This window comes from Epinephelus lanceolatus, chromosome 21 (genome assembly GCF_041903045.1).
Source record: "Epinephelus lanceolatus isolate andai-2023 chromosome 21, ASM4190304v1, whole genome shotgun sequence".
NCBI classification, from domain to species: Eukaryota; Metazoa; Chordata; class Actinopteri; order Perciformes; family Serranidae; genus Epinephelus; species Epinephelus lanceolatus.
This window is the reverse complement of record NC_135754.1, coordinates 37,332,809-37,353,157: the sequence shown is the minus strand read 5'-3', so window position 1 is coordinate 37,353,157 and position 20,349 is coordinate 37,332,809. Positions and strand designations below refer to the sequence as shown.

Here is a 20,349-nt window from a genome sequence, read left to right as displayed (position 1 = left end):
ATCTGTGTCAGCTCCGCTTTGCTCTGACACTCTGAATGAAGTGGCTCCATCCTGCCGCTGACGGAGCACCACCAGCCCATCGCTGCTGCTGCTGCTGCTGTCGCTGCGTGGGAGTGGGCGACGCACACAGACTGGAGCCTGAATGTCAGAGCGCCACGCTGATGAATCACGCACGTGGATCTGAAGCGTAGATCAATAGACTGAGAGGACGATGGTGAGTAGGATGGTCATGAAGGGGAGATCAAATGCTGCTGAATGGACGTGTGTGTGCTGCCCACTCAGACACTTGCCTACCTGCCTACACCTCCGCTGTGCGCTGAATATACTCACTCAGTCCAGGTCCAGCTCTGCTCTCACATCATCATCACCACAAGGCTCAAATATAACAGGCCTCAGGTCCTGAAGGACTTAGACAGTCTTTCAGGTCTACAGGTTCTGAGGATTCACTCGATACTGGGGTTTGTTCAGGGTCACCCTGCTGGTTGAGGCGCTTTAACCACGGCGTCCCCTGTAAAGCGCCAGTGTGTCAGAGTTAAAATGAATATAATCTAATCAGTGTTTTTCCTTCAGTGTATAATCAGCTGACAGTAAGAATGGTTGTGTTCTCGTTACCTTAGAATGACACGTTTATATCCACAGAGATCGCCATGTTGCACTGCCATGTTTCTACAGAAGCCCAGAACGGACAAACCAAACACTGACTATAGGAAGGGACATTCATGTTCTCCTTCACACTTCAGTTCTGCAACCTCACCACTGGACAGGAGTGGGTAGTAACCAGACCCTCAGAGAGTGGCCGTGCTTTGAAGTCAATCTTGGTTGTGGCCAAACAGTGGTACTGCAATTTCCAGGGTCCATTACGTGACGCCATGGGGCCCAAAAAGACTTTTTACCGCAGAGTGGGTCTGCTCCGTTTCAGTGGGCCGGTTCACGCTAAACATGTAATGACGAGGGCTTGAAAACTGCTTAAAGGCCCTGGCACACCAAGCCGACGGTCGGCCGTCGACCAAAGTCGGGCTTTCGCTCTCTCTCACTCCGCTCTCTATCACGCAGGTGCAGAACGTACGTGCTACTTGGCCGTCGGATGTAGTCCGTGTAGTGTGTTCAAATGCAACTGACACAGGGCGACGTGAGGCGACGCAACAGTTGGCTTTTGTCACCGCTAGTTCTTTGATGTCAGTTTGGTGTGGCCAACCACGTAACTGTCAGCTGACAAACAACGCTGTTGGCTGACAGAATAAAAGCCACAGTAGCTTTCCAAGTGGACAAATGATTGCCTGAATGACATCATCAGTCCTCTGTCTAATCAGTCTCCCTTCGCTTGTTTGTGTTTGTATGAGCCATGTGGACATGGTGACGTAAACGCCGCTCTCACCGCTGAAATTTAGCAGCAGATCTGCTGTATCTACCGGCTCTGAGAACTGTCAAATTGTGTGTAGACTCCGCCCACTCTGTGCACCACAGGCGAACACAAGTGTACTAATAATGCAGACCCACTTACACTGGGACAGAGACGACTACAAAGTGAACGCCGGTCTTAACTTTTGTTGTTGTCCTGCTGCATTTCCCCCGACGCTGCTGGGCGCTGTTAAACAGAAATAGCGACTGGCTGTGTATCATGCCGACATTTAAGGATGGCTTTTTTTGTCAATGCCCAAACACCGGATTTCGAGGACTTCAGAGTGAGACTGGGTTGTTTTATGGGGAGCTGAATTATTCGCAGAGGTCTCTTCCTCTCCGACACAAAAAGACTGACCAGGAGAAAAACTCTGAATGAAGACGTTTCAGGTTAAAACTAGAACCACAGCCCTGTGGTCGTATGACTCCGCCCCCCAGTCCAGTGTCTCCATCCATGTCAGTGGAAACATGGATGCTTCACACACAGAAGATCTATACAATCAGCACAGTTTCAAGATTAGAGTCACCAATTCAGTATCTGACCAAATGTCTCCCCTTCTGTTCCTGAGATATGACGTTAAAACATGATGATGTCACAGTCAAGCTGACCTTTGACCTTCATTATTTTATCCTGTTAGACATTTTGTCATAATTAGTGAATGAATTCTTAAGTTATGGCCAAAAATATTTAAGTTTTTTGGCACCAAATAAAAAGAATTGTTCTCAGACACTTATGTCCTCCGAGCCCACTGGATGTGACCTCAGTCAGTTTTCCCTGCATAAACAATGCTTTCACAGTGATGATATTTCATGAGGTCACCCTGACCTTGACCTATGACCTTCGACCACAAAATTCTAATCAGTTTACTCGTCGGTCCAGGTGAACGTTTGGGCCAAATTTAAAGACATTCCAGATGTCGACCCTCTGGGTTTGAGGACTGAGCCCTCGCAGACTTCAGTCGTGCGTACTGTGACGAGTTCACCATCATCACGTAAAGTCTGCGAGGGCAGAGGCTGCGAGCCGCTGAGACTGCTTTTACACGTTGCCATGGAAACATCGAGCAACCATTACAGTCACTGTAACAGCTGTCATACTGTGTCTGCTCATCTGTCCCTGCAGATGACAACATTCAGACACAGACAGACATGTTTGTGAATCAGGAGCTGTGACCAAATCAGTCAGGTCGATCTGTTGGTGACATCACGAGATCTTCTTTTGTTTTTCCAGCCAGCCTTTTCTAGCCTTTATATTTGACGCTACACAGCGCCACCTACAGGGTAGACTGCATTGATACACTGCATTTTGATTTCCCTCTGCAGCCTGTATTTCTACATATTTCTGTATCATGATGTTGAATATTATTTCTGACCGACACAATTCAAGTGTTGTTTTAATATTCTGCAGTACTGTTCTACATAAAGATAAGTTTTGATGTTTTAGTCGGCTATTGGAAAAAACAACAACTTCATGTCACCTCTGCAGTCAAAGCGGACTCTCCGGAACTCTGGATGACTGGATGAATTGTGGATTTGGAGCCCTCAGTATTCCCAGACTTCCTGGGAACACGCCAGCAAAGTCTGCGAGTCTGCGAGCGCGGTAAGTCTGGACATTTGGATTCAGCCTTAAAATGTTCTTGAGATTCCCACAAAAATAAGATGGATGCAAGGTCACAGTGACCTTGACCTTTGACCACCAAAATGTAATCAGTTCCTTGTTGAGTCCAAGTCAACCCTTGTGCCAAATTTGATGAAACTCGTTTGAGGAGTCTCTTGAGATATTTTGTTCACAAGGATGGGGCGGACAGACGTCTGTACGTGCAGACAGACGACCCGAGAACATAACGCCTCCTGGCATAAAACTCAGTTTTTCTTCAATGCTGCTGACCACGGCGGTGAGATGAAAATATGAATGTCTCTATCTAGAGTCAGTGTTTGGTTTGTCTGTTCCGGGCTGCTGTAGAAACATGGCGGTGCAACATGGCGATCTCCAAAGACGAGGACCTGCTCCCTGTGTAGATATCAGCGTCTCATCCTGAGGTAACGAGAACACAAGGATTCTGATTGTCAGCTGATTATACAGACAGATTATATTCCATATAAATCCTCCTGAGTGGAGCTGTGACGCTCAGATCTGCAGCTCTGTGTCATTAATTAAGAATCATTATGGTTAATTCTGATTGGCGGTCGGCAGACACGATGAAACCTGCGGTCAGCTCTGGAGACTAATTTAAGGGGGCTGAAGAAATCGATGTCCTCGCTGACAGTGTGAACGCTGCTGTTTGCTCTGCTGAGGATCAAACATGGCCGACTGTCATCAGCTGTGACAACCAAAACAAAACTGAGCTCCACTTCCTCCTCCAGCAGCTTTCCTAAAATATCTCTGAGCTGCTGAGCAGAGAGGCGTGACCGTCCCTTCACACTGTTGTCTTCTTCTTCTTCTCTGGTCGACAGGCCTTCAGATCGTGACATGCTGAGATGTGTGGGATTCCCCGGCCCACTGTGCGGAGCTCCATCGTCCCACTCACAGCAGCGGGGCCCACGCAGCCAACAGGAGCAGCTGGGTAAACAAACACCTGAGCACAGGTTTGTCAAGTGGTGTCAGCTCCTACAGGCAGGTGCTCTCAGGGTCTGTGCAGCCTGTAGGAGCGTCATGATGACGTCACAGAGCTGATGTTTGGGGAGATACATGTGAATAAATGAGATTATCATTATCAGCCTGTGAATAACTGGCTGGATGCTGAGGTGTCTCTGTGGAGATGCTCCATCAGGTCTTCTGAATGGTTGTAGCAGGGGCGGCGCGTGGGCAGCGTGTGACACAGCAGAGGGGGCGTGGCTTTATTTAAAATGTTATGCTGCATTCAGGGACTCTCTGTAAAGTCCCACTTTGTTTTGGTCAGAGTTAGTTAGGGTTAACTGCAGTGGTGGAATGTAACTGAGTATATTTACTCGAGTACTTAAGTACTTTGTTGAGGTACTTTAACTTAACTTGAGTATTTCTATACTTCTACTCCTCTACATCTGAGAGGGGAATATTGCACTTGTTACTGCGCTACAGAGGAGCAGATTCCTAAAACTGGAGCATGAAAAATTCATCATCAAAAATGCTCCAGCTTTAGTTACTTTTTACTGATCCAAACATGTGACATGTTTACTGAGTAAGATCTACCTGAGGCCTGCACTCTGAAGCCCGCTCAACTTACCCAGGACAGCTTTTGGTAATCTGGAGTCTCATTTATAAAACAGTGCGTAGGGTCCAAACTAAAAATGTACGTTTGGCGAGTGCCCAAAAAATATTAGACGGTTTCTACAATCGGGCTTCCACCTCATCATCTGCGTCGCTAATTTCCTGTCTCCAAATGTTCGTAAGCTTGGGTCAAGGTTTCTCCCATCAAGTCTGTTTTCATACATCACAGCTATTGCGCGGGTCTTATTTTGTGGGTACGCAGTGTTTATAAATGACCCCAGGCCTGACTAACTTGTCACATCGGCCGTCTGATAATCGGTACTACAGAGCTAGTTATCGATCAGTTCAGTCAACTCTGGGTTTTCCTATCCAGCCACGAGTGCATTCATGTGAAGGCGGGGTGTTAATTACACACAACGTCATCAGAACCATGAATGAAATACTTCATATCATGTCAGATGAAACAGAAAGCGTCTGTGAGACAGAAAAATGTCAGCGGCGTGGGCTATAAATGATACTCTGTAGTATTATAACAGAAAATGTAGAAGCATTGCTCAGCTGAGACTTGTGGAAGCATCTTTGGGCAGATACTGAACCCCACATTGCTCGTGATGGCTGTTGGTTACTGAGCTGCAGGTGGCACCTTGTACTGTAACCTCCAGTGTGTGAACGTGTGAATGTGACTCGTAGACTAGAAGACTAGAAAAGAGCTACCCAAGTGCAGGCCATTTACCATCATGAGGGATGCATGATAAAATAGCGGCATGTCATCGGTATCAGCCGATATTGGCTTTAAATGAAATATCAGAATCATATATTTTTTAGAAACAGAGAGAGATGACTGGGTTACTCTGTATAATCAAATGTAGATCAGAACATTGTGTCAGGTGCTGATGGAGAGCACACTGCAGGTCTTCATCAGGGCTTTAAAAACAAGTTTTTACATCTGTTTTATAAATTCATTTAAGCACCACAGAGTAAAAACCCTGAGAAAACAGAAGGCTGTGAGTTATTATTGTCCTCTGGGCTTTTCAAATCTCAAAGGAAACGTTCTTTATAAATCAGACAATGACAGAACACCACAAATACATGGCCTTAAACCAGGGTGTTACATGAGTCGGCCCACATAAATGCACATACACATAAATAAAAATAAACCAGGTTCAAGCACACAGATACAGAGGTTTATTCAATCAGAGGATTCAGGGAAGAAAGTTGCATCATTTTCCATAATATATGGATATATCGGTATCCATTATTGACCAAATGAGTTCTTATATATCAGTGGATATCAGCAAAAAATCCAATATGATGCAGCCCTATCCACTGATAATATGTTTAACGTAACAATTCATAATTCATCCGAAAAGTAAAAAAGATAAAATAAAAAAGGTTTTAGGATAAATAAGGTGCCAGAGTGCCTAACAAAACATCAAGCTCATTCATCAAATAAATAAATAAATGAATACATGAATGAAAAAATAAATAAAATAAAACAATAAACTAAACTAATATAAAATAAATGCATAAATAAATGAATAAATAGATAAATAAATGAATACATAAATAAATGGATAAATAAATAAATAAAATAAAATAAACCAATAAACTAAACTAAACTAAAATAAATGCATAAATAAATAAAATAAAAGCATAAAGAAATGAATAAATAAGTAAATAAATAAATAAAATAAAATAGAATAAAACAATGAACTAAAATAAAATAAAACAAAAAATAAATGCATAAATAAATAAATAAATAAATAGATAGATAAATAAATAAATAAAATTAACCAATAAACTCAACTAATATAAAATAAAATAAATGCATAAAGAAATGAATAAATAAATAAATAAAATAAAATAAACCAATAAACTAAACTAAACTAAACTAAAATAAAATAAATGCATAAATAAATAAAATAAAAGCATAAAGAAATGAATAAATAAATAAATAAATAAAATAAAATAGAATAAAACAATGAACTAAAATAAAATAAAACAAAAAATAAATGCATAAATAAATAAATAAATAGATAAATAAATAAATAAAATTAACTAATAAACTCAACTAATATAAAATAAAATAAATGCATAAAGAAATGAATAAATAAATAAATTAAAATTAACCAATAAATTTAACTAAAATAAATGCATAAATAAAAAAATAAATCCCCACAGACCCCCCGGAGGTCCAGCCTCCGGTGTCTTTAAATCCTAGAAACGCCCCTGGCTCTGGTGAAGAAACATTAAACTACTTATTACTAACATATCAACCTGTAGATGATTGACAGATTCAGATTATCTGCTGGACAATCTGCCGTTTATCCAAATATTTAGTCGATAACCTACAAAAAGAAGAAACCTCTCGCATGTCTCACGGACTCTGTCCTCTCCTTTAACCAGACGCAGTTGAGCCGTGCTCTGTATTTCCCACCGCCCCTGAACGCAGCACCGCCCCTCTCACGGTGAGTCCGCCTCTGCGCTCCAACCGAGAGCCGCCGACTGACTGACGGGCTGCGTGGGGATCCGGTGTGGGCGCAGCGGAGGACTTTCCTATAAAAGCCGGGATCCCACGGCTGGACGAGCTTGTCTCAGTGTCCTCGGCAGACAGACACGTCCTCCCGCCGCTGCTCGGATCCACCGTCTCCGCCTCAACCGGAGGAAATCTTAGTCTATGGTTGTGACTGACGCTCCAACAAGGATGTCCCGGACCGACGAGGTGCACCGTATAACGGAGAATGTCTACAAGGTAAGACGGGCTGAGTGAGTGGTGTGTTACCGGAGGGACACCTGCTGCACCGGGGACACCGACAGCGGATAACTTTGACTCGGGTCTCCGGTGTCTCCGGTCTGTTGTCGGAGCTGCTGTGATTTAATGAGACAGAAACGACCAACGGGAGGAACCGGGGACGCTTTGACTCCCGTTATTCTCCGGTAAGATGCTGGAGCACTGGATCAGACCGAGTCTGCTCGGTTCGGGAGCTCGGAGACAGACCCGGTCCTCAGTTACAGACTCGGTCCTTTGAGACAGACTCGGTCCTCAGTGACAGACTCGGTCCTTTTAGACAGACCCGGTCCTCAGTGACAGACTCGGTCCTCAGTTACAGACTCGGTCCTCAGTGACAGACTCGGTCCTCAGTGACAGACTCGGTCCTTTGAGACAGACCCGGTCCTCAGTGACAGACTCGGTCCTCAGTTACAGACTCGGTCCTCAGTGACAGACTCGGTCCTCAATGACAGACCCTGTCCACACAGACAGACCCGGTCCACACAGACAGACCCGGTCCACACAGACAGACCCGGTCCACACAAACAGACCCGGTCCTCAGTGACAGATTCGGTCCTTTGAGACAGACCCGGTCCTCAGTGACAGACTCGGTCCTCAGTGACAGACCCGGTCCACACAGACAGACTCGGTCCTCAGTGACAGATTCGGTCCTTTGAGACAGACTCGGTCCTTTGAGACAGACCCGGTCCTCAGTGACAGACCCGGTCCACACAGACAGACTCGGTCCTCAGTGACAGACCCGGTCCTCAGTGACAGACCCGGTCCACACAGACAGACTCGGTCCTCAGTGACAGACTCGGTCCTTTGAGACAGACCCGGTCCTCAGTGACAGACCCGGTCCACACAGACAGACTCGGTCCGCACAGTCAGCTGATGGACTTTTAATTTGAATGAATGTCTGAATGAGTCTCTGAAGAGTCTGACAGGTCAACAGACACAAGTTATTACAGACTAGAGTCTCTCTGTCAGGTCAGATAATAACGGACAGGTCGCATGTATTGATTGATTGACTGATTAACTGGACGGTAATCGATTAATTGGCAGTGTGATTGACGGTGCTCTGAGAGTTCAGGTGAAGCAGCTGAGCTCCACCTGTGAGACAGAGAGCAGGGTCAGGTACAGAGTCTGTGTTACAGGTCAGGAGCTGCTGTGTGCTGATGTAGGAGCTTCCTGCCTGTAGAAGCCTCCTGCCTGTAGAAGCTTCCTGTCTGTAGGAGCCTCCTGTCTGTAGGAGCCTCCTGTCTGTAGGAGCCTCCTGTCTGTAGGAGCCTCCTGCCTGTAGGAGCCTCCTGTCTGTAGGAGCCTCCTGTCTGTAGGAGCCTCCTGTCTGTAGAAGCCTCCTGTCTGTAGGAGCCTCCTGTCTGTAGAAGCCTCCTGTCTGCAGGAGCCTCCTGTCTGTAAAAGCCTCCTGCCTGTAGGAGCCTCCTGTCTGTAGGAGCCTCCTGTCTGTAGGAGCCTTAGTATTTTTCAGACCTTTGAAAGACTGATGTAAAATAAGGGATTTTAAGGCCTCAGTGTTTTTTTTTGTTCATGAGTTTAATGATTTTTTGGCTTTTTAAGGATCCACAGGTTTAAGATTCTTGATCTATTGAACCCGCCTGTGTTTCCACCAGAACCTTTGTAATGGAGGATTTGTCATCGATGGACGGCGTCCTAGCAAAGTTGCGTTTTTTTGTGATTACCGGCGAGCTGTTCCAGAGTGTTGCAGTGATATTCTGGTTTCAAGGTAAACTGTGATCTGTTATCTACGATATGGAAAAATCTCTCCGTTATTTGAGTTATTTTCTAAGACTTTTGACACAAACTTCCATTTACAAACTGTTTCAGGTTTCAGTTTTAGTAATGAAATATTTGTTCGACCAGTAATACGTTTCTTCTGTTTACTGACTGATAATAATATAAATACTGATATTTTCTCAGACAGTTATCGCACTGTGAAAATCTCGTAGCATTGCAGCTCTGCTTCTGTTCCTACAGATTTTTGTTTTTATCCTAAGACAAGCCTGAACCATCTGTCAATCAGTCGTTCGTCGACGCAGCCAAAAGGCCTGATACTGGTGGTCTCCACTAGGGGCAGACCACAGCACTCGGAGGTCGCGAAAAGCGGTGACACTGTATTTCCAGATGCTAACACAAACATGGACACTCTGGATGAAGAGGAGATTATAATTTTATATCTTTTAAGATCTCAGCAGAGGAAAAGGCGTCGTCTCCGCCGCCATTGGAGATGGTATGTGCGGCCCGACCTCACATTCACGGTCTCTAGAGGATCTACTTTGCATGAGCGCCTCTAGTGTTCATGTCAATATTGCATCTCGCGCACACGTCATGTTACCTCGCGTCAAAGTGAGCAGCCTATGCACCTAACGACCGCAAAATACACATGGCAGCCATGATGCGTATGCGTTGTCTGCAGCAAGTATACTTCTCGTTCAGTCTCTGTTTTTGTCTTTTTCGTTGTCTTTTTCCAAACTGTAGAATAAGACACGCCCACTGAGGTTAATAAAAACCTGCTGTTTTTGGAACCAGTTTATTTTTGGTGGAACAATGCGTCTGTTTTTACTCGCAGGTCATCAAATACAGTCGCTTTGTCAGTGATATCGTTGGGGAAAAAAATTGATATTTTGTGTGGCAATATTTATTGATAAACAGACGCCAAGTATCATTAGTATCATATCACATGTTCTCCCTGTGTCAGCGTGGGTTTCCTCCAGGTGCTCCAGCTTCCTCCCACAGTCCAAAGACATGCAGGTTAATTGGTGACTCTAAATTGTCCGTAGGTGTGAATGTGAGTGTGAATGGTTGTCTGTCGTGGGAGTCTGGTCAAACAAACTCTGGACTTTCACCCGGGAGCTCGCTGCTTGTTCCTGCGTGAAACCAAAAGTCAAATGGAGTCACTTATATAACGAAGCACAGTGCTAACATGTGTAGCATGCTACGCTAGTGATGTACGTCACATGATGTCGGTAACAAGCGTATTTATTTTAAGCCAAAGCAGGATGTTTTTTCCTAAACCTGACTTTGTGCTTTTGTTGCCTGAACTTCAGGAAATCAACCTCAAAACTGTGCAAACACTGAGTTTACCCAGCGGGTCGTATTTTGAGGTTTAGGTCCGCTGACAGAGCAGCGGTGTTTGATGAGTTGGGATGAGAACGTGTTGGAACAGTAGTGGAACAGAACCGCTCCATGTTGGTGTCAGACGCAGGTAGTTTAGGGAAATTTGGACGTCAGCTGATCGGACCACCGTGCGCTCGCTGAAACTTGAGAGTCAAAAGGTGACAAACGCTCAGTGCCTCTGTTCTGATTCCTACAACAAAGCTCCTCTTCAGCAGAGGCAGGCGAGGGAGGAGGAGGAGGTGGTGGAGGAGGTGTTGCATTTCAGGGCTTCGCTCCAGGTGAGCTATGTTTCAGCAGTGGAAGCACGACAAGGGTTTTCCTTTATGTGAGTTCTACCCGCCTCCACGAGAGCACTCGCAGAGAGACTGAAAGCGTCTTGGTACAGGGGAGGAGCTGGTGGGTGCAGGAGGAGGAGGAGGAGGAAGAGGAGGAGGAGGAGGAGGAGGGTGCTTTCTGAGCCAAAGGTGCATTTGAGGAGGTCGGGTCAGCAGGAGTTCACGGCTGCAGGATGGGGAAACTTGACATGAGACTTTAGGCGACTGAGGAGTCGATTGAGACTGTGGGCGACTTTGAGCTGCATGAACACACACACACACACACACACACACACACACACACTCAGTGTTTCTGTGAGGCTCTAATGAGAGATCGATGGAGCACGAGGAGGAGGAAGAGGAGAAGGTGCCTGATGTTGTGACCTGTGTGAGGTTTCTGTGGATCATTAGTAGACGGAGCTGCAGAAAAGAGGAGGAGGAGGAAGATGAAGAGCATTAATGTGAATGTGTGCTGCTGTGTGTAAGGAGGAGGTTTTACTGATCAGCTGATTGGCTGAAGGTGAAGATAATTTAATTATTGATGAAGTCATTTATCAAGAAACAAAAGCACATCCAGGTTGTGCTCTCCTCCGGTGTGTATCATCACAGACGGAGGTGGAGATGTGACCTCTGACCTCATTTTATAGGAGAAACAATTAGCTGGAAAAATAAAGGACTGATTAACGAATAAAAACCAGGAGCAGCAGTTGTATGTGAGCGGGGTCGAGGCTGAAAACGCCATCCTGCAGAAATGCAGCAGTGGGTTTCTTCCTGTCATCAGCAGGCTGCATCATTACAGAGTCAGCAGGAGTGAGGAGCAGCAGAGAGCCGCTGCTGGGGGCTGATTGGAGGAGACCGAAGCTGGCTGGTGAGCCGGTGGGTTGCTGCTGCAGTGGTGGGTTCCCCGGGGCGTTTCTGAGCGTCGTGTGCAGCCGTGTTTAGAGAAACTAACAGGTCTTTATTAATTCATTAAAGGCGCGGAAGATGAAGAGGCCCAGAGGTGCCAGCTCCCATTAGATAACGCTCAGGTCTGTTCTCGGCGGAGGAGAGAAGGTAGAGGCGGCAAATGTCAGCGATTAAATCCTGCAGCATTCAGACGGGGATCAGATCAGGAACATCAATTACAGACCATAATATCACAATCAAGTGTTCTGCTGAACGTTCTCTGAGCGCCAACACCGCTCTGACTAATCAGCATTAACTGTTGATCAAACACACACAGAGATGGACAGACTGATACTGGACACACACACACACACACACACACACACACACACACACACACAGGCACACACTGAGACCTAAATCCTGTCGGGAAATATCAGGGTCTTTATTTCTAACAAGGATGAGTGGTGCTAAAGTGCATGTGAGTCAGCGTCATCTGTGCTACGATTGGACCCAGTGTGTGTGTGGAGCTCTGCAGACTGTCACTGGAAGTGGGAGCCAAAACGCAGTCGCCAGAATAAATGTTGGCGTTACATGTTTCTGAGAAGCATCAGATATGTTTGTAGGTTTTTATGAGTCAGAGGAGTTTTAACTTTATGTCATGTCTCCTACATCCGAGAAGACACACAGACTCTGTGTTAGTCTGTGTCTCCTCGAGGCAGATTTGTGTCTTTGCGTCTCTGTAGTCGATTTGTGTCTCCTTGTGATTGATTTGTGTCTCTTTGTAGCTGATTTGTGTCTCCTTGTAGTCATGTTGTGTCTTTGTGTCTCCTTGTAGTTGATTTGTGTCTCTTTGTAGCTGATTTGTGTCTCCTTGTAGTCATGTTGTGTCTTTGTGTCTCCTTGTAGTTGATCTGTGTCTCCTTGTGGTTGTGTTGTGTCTCCTTGTAGTTGTTTTGTGTTTCTTTGAGGTTGATTTGTGTCTCCTTGTGGTTGTTTTGTGTCTCCTTGTGGTTGATCTGTGTCGCCTTGAAGTTGTTTTGTGTCTCCTTGTGGTTATTTGTGTCTCTTTGGTGTCGTTTTGTGTCTCCTTGTAGTTGTTTTGTGTTTCTTTGAGGTTGATTTGTGTCTCCTTGTGGTTGTTTTGTGTCTCCTTGTAGTTGATCTGTATCTCCTTGAAGTTGTTTTGTGTCTCCTTGTGGTTATTTGTGTCTCTTTGTTGTCGTTTTGTGTCTCCTTGTGGTTATTTGTGTCTCTTTGTTGTCGTTTTGTGTCTCCTTGTAGTTGTTTTGTGTTTCTTTGAGGTTGATTTGTGTCTCCTTGTAGTTGATCTGTGTCTCCTTGAAGTTGTTTTGTGTCTCCTTGTGGTTATTTGTGTCTCTTTGTTGTCGTTTTGTGTCTCCTTGTAGTTGTTTTGTGTTTCTTTGAGGTTGATTTGTGTCTCCTTGTGGTTGTTTTGTGTCTCCTTGTAGTTGTTTTGTGTTTCTTTGAGGTTGATTTGTGTCTCCTTGTGGTTGTTTGATGTCTCCTTGTAGTTGATCTGTGTCTCCTTGAAGTTGTTTTGTGTCTCCTTGTGGTTATTTGTGTCTCTTTGGTGTCGTTTTGTGTCTCCTTGTAGTTGTTTTGTGTTTCTTTGAGGTTGATTTGTGTCTCCTTGTGGTTGTTTTGTGTCTCCTTGTAGTTGATCTGTGTCTCCTTGAAGTTGTTTTGTGTCTCCTTGTGGTTATTTGTGTCTCTTTGTTGTCGTTTTGTGTCTTCTTGTAGTTGATCTGTGTCTCCTTGAAGTTGTTTTGTGTCTCCTTGTGGTTATTTGTGTCTCTTTGGTGTCGTTTTGTGTCTCCTTGTAGTTGTTTTGTGTTTCTTTGAGGTTGATTTGTGTCTCCTTGTGGTTGTTTTGTGTCTCCTTGTAGTTGATCTGTGTCTCCTTGAAGTTGTTTTGTGTCTCCTTGTGGTTATTTGTGTCTCTTTGTTGTCATTTTGTGTCTCCTTGTGGTTATTTGTGTCTCTTTGTTGTCGTTTTGTGTCTCCTTGTAGTTGTTTTGTGTTTCTTTGAGGTTGATTTGTGTCTCCTTGTAGTTGATCTGTGTCTCCTTGAAGTTGTTTTGTGTCTCCTTGTGATTATTTGTGTCTCTTTGGTGTCGTTTTGTGTCTCCTTGTAGTTGTTTTGTGTTTCTTTGAGGTTGATTTGTGTCTCCTTGTGGTTGTTTTGTGTCTCCTTGTAGTTGATCTGTGTCTCCTTGAAGTTGTTTTGTGTCTCCTTGTGGTTATTTGTGTCTCTTTGTTGTCGTTTTGTGTCTCCTTGTAGTTGTTTTGTGTTTCTTTGAGGTTGATTTGTGTCTCCTTGTAGTTGATCTGTGTCTCCTTGAAGTTGTTTTGTGTCTCCTTGTGGTTATTTGTGTCTCTTTGGTGTCGTTTTGTGTCTCCTTGTAGTTGTTTTGTGTTTCTTTGAGGTTGATTTGTGTCTCCTTGTGGTTGTTTTGTGTCTCCTTGTAGTTGTTTTGTGTTTCTTTGAGGTTGATTTGTGTCTCCTTGTGGTTATTTGTGTCTCTTTGTTGTTGTTTTGTGTCTCCTTGAAGTTGTTTTGTGTCTCCTTGAAGTTAATGTATGTCTCCTTGTGGTTGTTTTGTGTCTCTTTGTGGTTGTTTTGTGTCTTCATGTGGTTGTGTTGTGTCTCCTTGTAGTTGATCTGTGTCTCCTTGTGGTTGTTTTGTGTCTCTTTGAAGTTAATGTGTCTCCTTGTGGTTGATTTGTGTCTCCTTGTAGTTGATTTGTGTCTCCTTGAAGTTAATGTGTGTCTCCTTGTGGTTGTTTTGTGTCTCTTTGTAGTTGTTTTGTGTCTCTTTGTGGTTGATTTGTGTCTCCTTGTGGTTGTTTTGTCTCTTTGAAGTTAATGTGTCTCCTTGTGGTTATTTGTGTCTCCTTGTAGTTGATTTGTGTCTCCTTGAAGTTAATGTGTGTCTCCTTGTGGTTGTTTTGTGTCTCTTTGTGGTTGTTTTGTATCTCTTTGTGGTTGATTTGTGTCTCCTTGTGGTTGTTTTGTGTCTCTTTGAAGTTAATGTGTCTCCTTGTGGTTATTTGTGTCTCCTTGTAGTTGATTTGTGTCTCCTTGAAGTTAATGTGTGTCTCCTTGTGGTTGTTTTGTGTCTCTTTGTGGTCATTTCACATGTGCTTGTACTTACTTTGTGTGTCTTTGCAGTTCCTTGCCGTCTCTTTCTGGTCTGCATGTGTAAATGTAAGCCCAGGGGGCACAGCCCTGGGCCTGTGCCCAGTAGGCCTGTTCAGTACTCCATCCATGGGTCAGCGTGTGGTTAGGTTCAGGCACAAAGACCGTTTGGTTATGGTGAGGAAAAGATCATGTTTTGGGTTCAGGGCAGAGTCCCCACAGGAAGCAGCCTGTATACTGGGCTGAACAGTAGTGAGGGATTAAACCACTGCCAGGTGGATCAGTCTGTACGAAGTGAGCGCTGTGACTCTTCCCTGGATCACGGTGATGTTATTTCCCAGCAGCTCTGTGTGCTGTTGGTTCTTTGTGTTTCTATGATCATCATTGGAGGCAGAATAATAACTGAGAATCAACAGTGAGGACTGAAGCCTTAACCCCGTCGCTCTGCTGCTGAATGTAATGTTTGGATGACTCACACTGGCCGATGCATGTGTGTGTGTTTGTGTGTGGGCAGTGTCTCACGACTGTGTGTGTTGGGCCTGTTTGTCAGCTCCATACTGTGCTGATGAGTGGCTGCCGCTGCATCTGGCTCGCTAACGAAATGCCCCGTCAGAAAATGCAAATACAGAGCGAGTCACTGTCGGCGGTGGGATTGAAGTGTGAAGAAAATGTCCCTCTGGATCTGGGTGGTTGAAGTTTCAGTCAGTGTGGGTAAACTGTGTGTCCTCAGGTTGTTGTGGTTGCTGAACAAGCACCATCTGTGTGTTTGTTCAGGAGTGTATTCAGCCGAGTGATGTAATCCCAACAGTGCTGCAGGCGCCGTTTGTTGAATGAAGCTCGAGTGTCAGGGCGGGGTCGCCTTCACACGGTGTTTGATGGTAGGAGTGGATTATTGGAGACAGATCAGCTGCTCCACTGATTGATTTGCCTGCTGTCTTTGTAGTGGGTGTGTGTGTGTGAGTGTGTGTTTGTCCGTCCACTTGTCACGTCCTTCAGCGCCTCACGGACGATCTCGAGGCGTTTCAAGGCCTGATGGTGACAGGTGTCCTTGAGTCTGATGCCAAACTGTCTGTTTTGGTGAAAATGTATGCTGTGTGTGTGTGTGTGTGTGTGTGTGTGTGTGTGAGAGAACCAGTCTGAGCTTTAGACCTTAGCCCCTTTTCCACCAACATTTCCAGGAACTTTTACGTCCAGGAGTTTCTTTACCTGGGTAAAACAGTTCCTGGTAATCTGTGTGGTTTGTGTTTCCAGCTCTCCTCAACATTCTGGAAACTTTATTCAAATCAGGCTGATGGCGTAGATGATTCGGCGTGTGTCCTGTATTTGGCTCCGCCAGCTTATTGGCTGGTCACACGCTGGTGTAGAGAGTCGGGGCTGTTTGTCTCAGCCAGCAGTTTAAAAGTATTTTAAGGTAAGTGTCAAACTAAGTCAGTCTCCATACAGACAGCTGTCATTTGAGCTTATTAGGAACAATTCACTATCAGCTGAACTAGCGTGCTGTCCTTGTGTCAGACATAATGTTAGTGACGGTGGATGAGAGACTGGGGGCGGAGCCTATTGAATATCCCTGTCTACATGTCTACATGTTCATACTTGCTGAACACATGTATTGATAAAGTATTGGCTTCTTACTCGCTAAGGTTTAATGTCACTCACAGTAACCAGTGTAGCTGCCGTCACCTCGAGTCATTTTTGAGTTACCTTCGCTTCGTTTCCACTGCGGCCGCTTGGTTGCTTACTGGTTACGGTGTCGTGTAGGCGTGTGTGTTCAGCCCCGGCACAAAAGAACTGATACCGTTAGCGCTGATCAATACTACGGTCTTTGATAATTTAGCTCTGGGGCTAATTTAGTGTTGGTACCCATTCTAAATCAAAACACAAGCAAAGTGAAACTTGTAGAAATGAAATATAGTTTGCAGCAGCTGCCTGTACCAGGAAGTGTGGAATGCTGCAAGTGTGTGTTCCACCAATCGGCGTTCTTCAGCACAAAGCCCCGCCCCTCAAGAATTCCGGGTAATCTGAAAAGCCTACCCCTACTTTTTTCAGGGAAAGTTTAGGGTCGAGGGAAAGTTTTCTTACCCGAGTAATTTCAGTGGAAAAGCACTGAGGCTTTTCAAAATCCCGGGTAAATGAGAAAAGTTCCCACGGTTGAAAAGCGGCTCCTGACATTGTTTTTAAAGGTGTTTTTCCTGATCAGCTGTGAGGGTCCAGGGACAGAGAGTCTGAGGACAGAGGGATGTCGCTGTAAAGCCCTCTGTGATATTGGACTTTATAGATGAATTGAATGAGAACACTTTAGGACAGTGAGGACATCTTGAATGCTTCATGTCAATGATATCTCTTTTACACCAACATGGATCCAGTTCTGTTCAGGTTCCTGCACCTTATTCTGAACCCTTCAGAGCATTTGACTGAAAATAAATCAGTTCAGAGCCCAAAGAGTTGGTTCTCAGCTGGAACCAAAGAATATCAGGCTGTCCTCGACCTGCAGTTCGAACCGTGACGACTTCAGTGGGCGTGTCTTATTCTCCAGGTTGGAAAGAGAGGATGGAGAAGACAAGTGAGAAGTGGTTAAAGCGCGTGTAGCGGTGGGGCGTCCATTAGCTCGGTGCAGGTGCAACCCGTCCCATGTACCTCACACAGTTGTTAATACTATTACCAAAAGCCAGTGTGTGTGTGGTACTGGTACTGGGTGGTATTGATTCTGTGTTGTGATTGGACGTTGATTTAATGAGAGAAACGATCTTACTCACTTTCCCTTATTGTTGTAAAACAGAAGCTGTTGATTATAAAAGACAGACGACGTCCCGCTCGTCCTGAGACGACAGGAACGCTGTGTTAGCATCAGTGCAGCTAACTGTCACCGGGGAGTGTCCTCATGTGACCCGAGACACGTCCGGTCCCTCCATAAATATTGTCATATTTTCAAATGCAACCTCCACAAGACACAGAGCTGTGGCTGCGCTCGAGTGAAGCCAAAACTATTTGTTCTCCGGGGAGGGATTTGAGTCCAATGTGTGGAGGCTGTGAGTAATGCTGCCGAACACTTTATCCCCACACTCACACTCACACTCGTACAATCTGCTCAGGTTTCTCCCCTCTGGAGTCGTTTCAGTTCGAAGCATGTGGACAGAAACAGAGTTACAGTCTCACAGCTGATTTATATTATACTCTGTTGGTGCCATGACCACAGTGTTCTGCCAGTGTGTGACTGGACTGTGAGGTTGTGTTGGTTGTGTGTGCAGACGGATGTGGTTACAGGCGGAGCGCTGCAAGTGAGAGGCAGGCGTCTGTTGGGGGGCAGATACAGTGCAGCAGTGGAGGGTCTGAGGAGGGGAGGAGGTTTTTTGGCACAACGCTGCATCAGTGTATTTTCTTGTTTCACACGATGAAAAGACGCCTCGGTGTCGTGCACACAGATCGAGCTGCTCTGCTGCATTTTCCTTTTGTTCATGTTTGAGGTCATCTGAGGTGAATCCAGCCTCTCGTCTCTCTGCGCGTGAGGCAGGAGACATGTTGAATCCAGAGCTCGGCTTAGGCAGGATTTCTGCAGTGTGATTTTTCCTCTCTGATTAGTCACCTCTATTGTCTCTGCTCGGCGCTCCATCACTTTCTTTGTGTCCCTGCAGAATATTCTGCCTCCTCGGGCTCCAGGCGTCGTTAGCTCTGTGCCGTGTTTCAGATCTTTGGGCAGCATCAGTGTTGGCGAGCGTCACGGTGACGTTGTGTGACAGGGTCGTGGGGTGTATGGTGAAGTTAAGTAAGAGGGGAACTGTGCAGACAGGTCAAATGATTTGCAGCGTTCGAGGCGTGTACTTTAACCTGCATGAAGTGTTTTTGGTCTTATATATGTAGATGCTGTGTTGACTGCATCAGCCCGCTGTGATGCATCAACGATGCCGCCATTTTGGAGAGAGCAGGATGTGACTGTCAACAAGTGCAAAGTTTTTCTGGATAAAAAGCAGTATGTATTTCTCAATGGATTTCATTGGGTTGTTTTTATATTCATATCTCCTGCAGCCATGACGGGACAATACCGTAGTGTCACCACACGTTTTCGCCATCCTTTGGACCACTTGTAACATAACGCAATGACATCATCGCACACAGAAAACATGATGGCGCAAAAGACACAAATCTTTGTCCTTCTGCTGCAGAAAACAAAAACGTTTTGCCTCCAGTAAATAACAATCTTTAAATTCAGGGGCCGTGTCCGTCAAAGAGTTTTTTTTCTGAGGCTGTGGTGTTCAACTCTGTGTACAAATGCCACGCTTGTCACTGTTACTTAAACAGTTCAGTCACAGGAGAGGAGGGATAAATACCACGCAGACAAACCGTCATGTAACATTTTGTAATGGAAGTTTTTGCAGAAAGTTTCTTCTAATAACTCAAATAAAGGAGAGATTCAACGTCCAGTTTTTTTTATTTCAATATCGTAGCTAAGCAAATATACACGGTATGATAACTGTCAGCGTTTATATCACGGTACTACCTTAAAATCGGTATTTTGCTGCAACCCTACTTTCAACAGCGCTGTGGTTAAAATGTCGTTGGGTTTAGACATAAAAAAATACTTGGTTATTGTGAGGAAGACATCGTGATTCGGATTAAAATACCAGTTTACCTTTATTGGATAGGTCAGTCTCAGTGTGAAGGGGTATAGAGAGGGGGACAAATGTAACATGCACTTGAGCAGAAACGTATGATACCAGCATATGAATGTGAAATGAATATTTGTCCCAGAATCAGCGTCCAGGAGACGTCAGCTCAGTGTACGATTCCACCACCTGCTCCGTTACACGCAGCTCTCTGAGCTGTCACACAACATAACTGTTGGCATCTGCTGCGAGTGTGTGCAGGGCGTCAGCGGCCTTTAGCACATCTGTAAGTTATCTAACTGGAGCTGCAGGGAGAGCGGGGGGGAGAGGTGGAGGCTGTCAGGGCGCAGGAGGTTGGAAGAGGATGAAAGGAAACTTACTGGGACGGATCTCCGAAGAGAGACAGAGGACGGAACAGAATAAATGGAAGCGGAGACGAGTGTGGCTCTGCTGCTCTCCGACTAATTAGACTGAAATTAAGGGGAAAAGGCGAAACTGAGAGAATGCTGGAGTTTCCTGCTGCAGTGTGTTTATGTGTGTGTGTGTGTGTGTGTGTGTGTGTGTGAAGATGTAGCTCCGTTTAATCTGTAATCTGAGGTTTGAAGAGGAGGAGGGGTGATGAGGTGTGCTCAGGGGATTTAAAGATGAAATGCTCCTTTATCTCACTGCTACACTGGGATGCATCCTTTCTAATCTCACAGTGGACACACACACACACACACACACACACACACACACACACTCTCCTGCACGCTCTGCAGCACCTCCTGCACCACACATGCAGACACACCTTCGAACACTGTGTTCTCAAGTCCTGACCTGGCCGCTGATATTTGTGAATGAACACTTGCTGCTTCACGTGCGCAGATGAAAAACGTAGATCCAATCAGGTGCGTCAC

General features: G+C 45.2%; 1 protein-coding gene across 9 annotated transcripts in view; it reads left to right on the top strand.

Annotated features, from left to right (window-relative positions):
- The first annotated feature begins 3,853 nt into the window (after positions 1-3,853).
- baiap2b (BAR/IMD domain containing adaptor protein 2b) overlaps positions 3,854-20,349 on the top strand; it is a 109,058-nt gene continuing 92,562 nt past the window's right edge. For 4 of the 9 annotated variants that reach the window (XM_078163128.1, XM_078163127.1, XM_078163126.1 and 1 more), the window contains exons 1-2: positions 3,856-3,959; positions 6,989-7,334. In XM_078163128.1, the coding sequence (XP_078019254.1) occupies positions 7,260-7,334 (75 nt within the window). In that variant the 5' untranslated portion in view covers positions 3,856-3,959; positions 6,989-7,259. Of the gene's footprint in view, positions 3,960-6,988; positions 7,335-20,349 lie in introns of all 9 variants that reach the window. The other 5 variants (XM_078163130.1, XM_078163129.1, XM_078163124.1 and 2 more) reach the window with 3 other exon arrangements.